The sequence below is a fragment of the Aotus nancymaae genome, unplaced genomic scaffold, assembly GCF_030222135.1.
Source record: "Aotus nancymaae isolate 86718 unplaced genomic scaffold, 86718_ANA_hifiasm-v0.15.2.pri h1tg000029l, whole genome shotgun sequence".
In the NCBI taxonomy this organism is placed as follows: domain Eukaryota; kingdom Metazoa; phylum Chordata; class Mammalia; order Primates; family Aotidae; genus Aotus; species Aotus nancymaae.
In genome coordinates, this window is record NW_026988442.1 from 33,735,067 (window position 1) to 33,742,850 (window position 7,784).

The 7,784-nt window shown below is 41.2% G+C and overlaps 1 protein-coding gene across 2 annotated transcripts in view; it reads left to right on the plus strand.

Annotated features, from left to right (window-relative positions):
• The window catches only part of DOK5 (docking protein 5), a 169,053-nt gene extending 162,829 nt beyond the window's left edge, over positions 1-6,224 (plus strand). For both annotated transcript variants that reach the window (XM_012467489.2, XM_012467490.2), the window contains exon 8: positions 5,468-6,224. In XM_012467489.2, coding sequence (XP_012322912.1) covers positions 5,468-5,532 — 65 coding nt within the window. In that variant the 3' untranslated portion in view covers positions 5,533-6,224. The remainder of the gene's footprint in view (positions 1-5,467) is intronic.
• The last annotated feature ends 1,560 nt before the right edge of the window (positions 6,225-7,784 follow it).

Consider the following 7,784-nt stretch of genomic DNA (forward strand, 5'->3'; position numbering starts at 1 on the left):
TTTTTTAAAAAAGTTTTATTCTTCTTGTTTCCTCCTTTTCATCCCCCTTAGAAAAAGAAAGTAAGATTGGGAAAAGTTAATGACTTAGTGGCCTGGTGTGTGCCGTATAATGAATTTACAGAGCCTTTTAATTTCTTTTTGTTTTACTGGTGATTATGGGTTGTAATTCCTCTGGCCAATAAACGTACATTAATAAATTTCAGGCTGACTTTTTTTTTTTTTTTTTCCTGGCAAATTTGGAGGTTAACGTTGGAAATGATACAGACCCTTATGGAGGAATTTACCAAATTGGTTTGAGAATAAAGGCCATTTTCTCCCCAAATTTAATCTTTGAGAGCCACCTGCTGGTTGATTTGGGAATTATCATTTTCTTTTTCTTTCTTTTTTTTTTTTTTTTTTTTGGCTGAGCAAAGGGGACTTTATTGATGGTACAGGACAAGGTGGGGCTCCCTAGACCCCTCCCTCTTCAAGGGGTCTTCATGGAAACTGTGAGGAGGGACAATTCATCATTTTCTTACCGTTTTTGGTGGGGAAAGGGAGGTGCTGGTTTTGACAGGTGCCACACAAGATATTCTTAATCTACCTTCACTGCTTTTCCCACTTCATTTTAAAATTTTCATAGAAATTCTCTTCTATGATTATAGAGATACAAAATCAATATTGGAAGTAGGTTTATAATGAAAACTGGCCAGGCGTGGTGGGTCACGCCTGTAATCCCAGCACTTTGGGAGGCCAAGGTGGGTGGATCACCTGAGATCAGGAGTTCCAGACCAGCCTGGCCAACATGGTGAAACCCTGTCTCGGCTAAAAATACAAAAATTAGCAGGGCATGGTGGTGCATGCCTGTAATTCCAGCAACTCAGAAGGCTGAGTGGGGAGAATGTCTTGCACCCAGGAGGCAGAGGTTGCAGTGAGCCGAGATCATGCCACTGCACTCCCGCCTGGGTGACAAGACTGAAACTCTGTCTCAAAAAATAAAAAAAAATAAAAAAAGAAAGAAAACTATGGAAGAAACTTACAGAAGCATTGAACAAGTTTATGTTGAACACTACACACTGGATTCTTTTAGGAATTCATTGGATAAAATAACAGCAGTTACAACCGTAGCTGTATTCCCAAATTGTGTTCTGTGGAAAGCTGACTCTGGTAGACAGCACCTTCCGCCTAAGAAAAGTACAGTGGTCAAATGAGTTAGGGGGAATGCTGCATTTTAAATTCTCACGGAGAGTCAGAATACGAATCAATATTTTCAGGGCTCTGAGATGTCCTGCGTTAGAAAACCTCTTGAAACTTGTTTAAACCAAAGCTCTGCACATCTTTTTGGATCCAAAACCTCTTCTCCCTCTTGTTATATGAAGAAACGTTCACATACCACCATTGCAGTGCTGAAATCTCAGATTTCATCCTTCCAAGGGAGACGAGCCATACTCAATGGGGTCTTTCTAAAAGCTACTCTTTCTGAGGACCTACTGTGTGCCGACTTTCCACCGGAACCTAACATACATGATCTCATTTAGATCCCAAAACAGCTGCCTGACAGAGTAATTTATTCTCATTTGCTGTTAGAAAACTGAGAATTTGAAGGGTTAGTCCTGCATCCAAGATTATCTCTCTAGTAGGTAGCAAAGATTTTAAGGTTTTTATTCCTCATTCATTAATCCATCCATCCATTCTTTGCTTACTCAGTAAACGTTTATTGAGCATCTCGTGTAGGCCAAGCGCTGTGCTAGATGACAGACATACCTGGGGCTCCTAGGCAGGCACGTTTCTCCCCACTCGGAGCTTATAATCTAATGAAGAGTCACAATCCATAATCAAGCAGACATAGTTAATTTCAGATTTGGCATATGGAACAGTGGAAACGCAACTTTTTATGATAAAGAAAGTGAGGCAGAGCTGTAGGTTTTGAGAAGACGTTGACAAGGGACTTCTTGAGATGGGGTAGTCAGCGGAAGACCCTGGATCACCCCAAGACCTTAAGTCCAGAAGAGGCAGCCATACCGAGAGCCAGGGGAAGACATTCTCCATAGAGAGGCCAGAAAATGCAAATGCCCTGAGTCAGAAATGAGCTGCAGGCATTCAAAGATCAGGAAGAAGCCAGTGTTGCTGGTGCCTAAGGGGCATCAAGAGACAGCTGGGGTGGTGATTATAGGTTATCAAGGCTTGCTTATTCTAAGTGTAAGGGGAAGCCTTAGAGGGTCCTCAGCATGGTGGTGTCAGATGTAATTGATATTTTCATTCAAGGGATTGCAAGAGGACAGGAGAGGAAGTGGGAGACTAGCCCCAAGCCTCTGCACATGAGCACAGGAGTGTCTGGCTTCAGTGCAGTTTCCTCTAACACTCTCACTTCCTTCTCAAAGTTATCATCCCCGCTGTCTTTACCCTGATGCCAAAGTGCTCCATTGCTCCAGTATTTTCAGAACTCCTCTGATGGAATTGCCTTGGAAGATGGTATCACTTGTTTCAAAACAAAAACAAGAAAAACTGGGCCCCTATATCATTGACTGGACTTCACATAAACTGAGGAAATCAAAGAGTGGCACTCAACGGTTGTGTCACTGAACTGGGCATCTTCCGTGTAGCGTTATGTGCTTTTCCTGATAACCACTGGAGTTGGCGAGAATGGGACTCTCTTCTCTATTTTGATGACTGAAGAAACGGAGACCTTCGGAGGTTAAGGTCTTCTCAAGGCCACGTGGCTGGTGGATGCAGGCTCTGGCGTTAGCACCTCAGTGCTCTGACATTTAATCCGGGGCTGTTGCCTTCATCATCTGATCTTAACTGTGGGAGGAAATCATGCCCCCATGGGTGATTCAAATGCAGGTTCCCTGAGACCAAAATGCCTCCAGAGGATCCATTCCAACCCATGCAACAACCCGTGCAATTGACATATTTATTTTAAAGGTGATAGATTCTTGGAGCGAGGGGCTACTTTGGAGAAGTTCGCATTGTTTTTTTCAATATTAATTCTAACACAGCCACAAACCACATATGTGCAGAAGTTAAAAGGTAAATAATAGGTTCAGATCCAAGCAAATGTAAAAGGTCTCAAACGCCCACGTCTACAGGCTCCAGGCAGGCTATGCAAATGAGTAAATGGTGCACGTATAGGCGGGCAGGGTCCCTGGTGGATGTCAGGGACACCAGGCAGTCTGCTCTCTGTAGTTGGTCATGCTTAGCACAATGTGGGGCTAGTTTTGCTTTCCAGTTTTCCAGGAGTAGAGAGAAATTGACATCTTTATGGACAATGAGCAGCTATTTAAATATTAATAAGCAATTCCAAATGTCTTATGAGCCTGTGCAGGCCAGAGAACAGGTCTGGACCCAGATGTGGTCTGCAGGTCATTACCAAGTTGTGACTTGTGTGTGAACTGAAACCATGTGGGAAGGGTTGGGAAGCCTTTCGTTCCGTTTACTGGCCTTATACTAAACATAGCATTCAAACCATGCAGGAAAGACTCAGCCCTCAGGATAGACACTGTAAGGGTTTTCGTTTTGACTTGACCTCAAGTGAATGCTGTCAGTCATTTTTCTGTGCAGTTGACTAAAAATGTGGATTCTGCACTAACAATATTTGTATGCTCTGCTCCCTGGAGATTTTGATAAACTGTAATAAAGATATTCCTGGATTTTTACTTATAGTACTCAAACTCATTAATGCAATTTTTCTGCATAATAGTGTGTGCCTGTTTCTGTGTGTTGTAAAGAGAATAGAATAGGTGTTCAAACTGCTTGGGAGTTTGGGAGAAATGATTTCTAATTATTTGGGATATTTTAATATTCAGGACTTAGCTAATAGTTATCACTGGTGTTGTGTGCTAGCAACTATATGACAGGTTCTATCATTTTCCTTTGGTTCAGATTTGAGTCTTGCAAGTATCTGAATCTAAGATGTTCTTTTTCGCTTGTTTCTGTTTTGGTGTTGTGACCATAGTAATCTATTTGAGACTGTACAGCTCATGAAGCCATGTCTGTTTCCTTTATTCTTCAACAGTACTGTGAGAGCGGGAAACAAGTGTTTTCTTCCCATTCCCTAGGAGTGGAAAATGAGTCAGAGTGATGTTCGTCCTTGTCTAAGTTCATGCTTCTGGGAAGAAGGTCAAATGGGACTTGAACTGTAGTCAGGGCTGTTTGTGATAAAATGGTAGCGCGTAAATTTAAGGCTGAAGGGCCACATGCCACCGTAAACATTTTTGCATGGTTCCGTGCTTAAAAACAACTTTGCCAGGTGCGGTGGCTCACAGTTGTCATCTCAGCACTTTGGGAGGCCAAGGCAGATCACTTGAGCCCAGGAGTTTGAGACCAGCCTGGGCAACATGACGAAACCCCATCCATACGAAAAATACAAAAATGAGTCATGTGTGGTGGCACACACCTGTCCCAGTTACTTGGGAGGCTGACATGGGAGGATCACCTGAGCCCAAGAGGTCGAGGCTACGGTGAGTGAGATCACGCCACTGCACTCCAGCCTGGGCGAAAACAAAAAAAAAAACCATAAAAATAACATTGTTTTGAATGTGTGTGGGTGGGGAAGACATGCTCCACTGGCTTCAGTCCTGTTTTTTGTGCCTGCTTCATCCACACATTTACTCACCAGGGCTCTTGAAGTCTGTTATGAAGCTTTGTTTGCCGAGTCCTGAGTTTTTAAATCTAGCCGGGTAAATTTCTTTGCTTGTGGCAACTCTTGGCCAGCAGATGGCAGTAGAACCTTTAGTTTGTATTAAATTAGGGCGTGTATCTACAGGGATTAGCAAACTATGGGTTGTGAGCCAAATCCAGCCTGCTGTCTGTTTTCATTAATAAAGCGTTATTAGAACGTCCTCGCCCATTCATTACGTATTAACTATGGCTGATTTTGTGCCACAGGCAGCAGAGTTGAGTAGCAGCAGTGAACCCCTGTGGTCTGCAAAATCTAAAATCTTTAGTGTATGGCTCTTTCTAGAACTTGACAACTCCTATATTATTAATTTGTCACAAAGGGGGCTAATAAGGGTGTTTCGTGTTGCCTTCTTGACTTTTTAAACTCTGTTTGGCCTGAAATCTAAACCTGAAATAATAAGGGCTGGATGAATTTTAGGAAGTTCTCCTTAACATTTACAAGATTACCAAAGTGTAAGCCTAAGAATGCTCGGGTTTCCAAAGAGTATTCAAGCTAAAACTTTCCATAGTCCTGTTTCTATCTCATCTCCCGTAAATATCCTAGATATATGGGTTGATGCAGATGAAAAATTAAGGGAAAAAATAATTGCTAATGGACTGACCATAGCTCAGCCCAAAGGCCACATGCAAATGATATGCAAATCATGCAATCTCTGTGACTCATTTACATATCATCGTAAGTGGCCTTTGGAAAAAATTCTACCTTAAGTACATTTACTTATTTCTGTTAGAGAGAAAGTTGTTACCAGCTAATTTGATTGTGGACTTTCCTGAAATGTAACTTGCTTTTAAATTCTTTTTGGAAAAGATGTTGCCAGCCCTCTGAAGCTTCATCGAACAGAGACTTTTCCAGCCTACAGATCTGAGCACTGACAGTAACTGCCAAGAATTGTTAACACAGTTGTGATGTGTCAGCCGCAGATCCACCCAGGAGGTCACAGAATGACAGCAAGGGAAGTGACAAAGAAGAAAGGAAGCTTAAAGTTCTGGCTAATTGTGTGGTCATTGGGAAACTCTGCAATACAACAGTTTTCTTTGTTTCCTTTTTCTTTTTTAAATTCTTAGTGTAATTGAAACATGCTCTATAGATATTGACTTTGTGTTCCCTCTTTTACAGCTGGACAGCAAGAAGTCAATGTCATGAAATGATTTTCTATTGTAGATAGCTTGTCCCTTGCACTTCTCTGGATCTGTCCTTTTGTGGATTCTTGTGATTTTCCTTCCAAGTGTTTCAGTTGTATAAGAGTCAGTATTGACAATAAAGTGGCTTTTAATTATTTGTTATTTGTTTACACCCTATTCCTCAGTTATTAATACTGTGGTTCTGATTAACTACTGGAAATTATATTTGATTATATCACCAATTAGTTAAATCAGTGCTTTGACTCACCCTTACCTGTTCTGTTCAAGACTATTCTTTCAAAGAACCCGATAGGATTGTTTACAGGGTTACAGTTTCTCTCTCATATGTTTTCTTCACCCTGTCACCCCCTTTTTTAAAAGGCTTTATTTTGTTTGAAGTATCTTCATAAAACATTTGAAAATAAAAGATCATTCTTCACCCATATGGTCTTTGGATTCTGGCAACATGTTTTTGTCTATCCTAGGTATGGGTGTGTGGACATTTTGCATGTGAACTGCGAGTGTGTTGTGTATTGTGTTTAATATGAATTCAATCATTCGTGCATTTGCTCACTCATTCAGGTGGGCTGCATTGAGCATCTGTGGGTTTCAGGCACTGTACTGGAGTCCAGGGATGTGGAGATAAAAAGACACGGTCCTTATTGCCAAAGACCTTAATTCCAGAATAGTACCACAAGAAAATAAAGTTCCAAATACCATACAGTGACACCTGCTAAATGGGCCCCCAGTGGCCATGAACTTGTAAAGAGAAGCAGTGCTGGATGTGAACTGAATTTTGTGAGCACCTAAAGTTAGAGTTCCTCTAAAGGTTCAGAGCGAGCAGGGATTGCGCCTGCCTGGTTCACTGCTCCTTGCCAGATAAAATATGAGATACCCACTTAAATCTGAATTTCAGATAACCAGTGCATAGTTTTATAGATCTGAGTTAGCTGGGATTTCCAAGGACACTGCTGGTCAGGATGTATTTTTTAAGGGGTTGAGAAATATTGGGGAAAGGATTGAATTCAAGTAACAATTAATTAGTAGATTAGGTGTGTATAAATTGTTTAGTGCTAATGGCTTCCCCGAAATGCATTTGTGTTCTCTCTGGGTTCTCTGAAGCTGCTCTTCACACAATTTTAGCTGATCCTACTTCTCTCAGGGGTCTTCATTTTTGTTTTTTAAAAATTTGGTTCGCCATGCACATTTGATAATTACCTCACTGCTCATTTCCCTGAGTTTGTTTGGTTCTTGTTTTATTTTCTTTCTCGTCTAATAGTGTCTCAGAAGAGATTCTCCATGATTCCCAGGGCCTTGGCAGCCAATGTGGGGATTAAGTTGAAGAAGTAGATAAAGGAAATGGAATTAAAGAAATAATTATAATTTTAATGAAGTTCAAATTACTGAAGCAAGCCTCAAGCTGATGAGTGTGCAAAGAAATGTTGCTGAATGTAGGTAACTGTAAGTGAGAACCTCTTTTAGGATTTTTAAGAAACATTGACAGAAAAGAGCATGTGATTAGGTTTCACTGTCAGCTTTATTTATTGCTGGGCGCAGTTCTAAGTGTTCTTGTGGTATTATCTTAGTTGCCTCAATAGCTCCATGAGGTAGGTATACTTATCTTCATATTGCACATGGGGAAATTGAGGCTCAAGGAATCTAAATTATGTAATTAATATGTTCAAGATCTTTTACCTACTAAATGATTGATTAATGTTTGAACCCAGGCGATCTGATTCCTGAGTCAGCTCTGTAACTCCCTAAGGCAAGCTTCCTTAGGGGAAAGCAAATTTCTTCTGTAAAGAGTTGGGATGCAAATATTTTAGGCTTTCTGCGTCATATGGTGTCTGTTGCCTTCTAGCGCAAAAACAACCATAGACTGTTTTCTCTCTCTCTCTCTGTGTGTGTGTGTGTGTGTGTGCGTGTGTGTGTAATTTTTTTTGAGATGGGTCTCACTCTGTCACCCAGGCTGGAGTGCAATGGCACGATCTCAGCTCACTGCA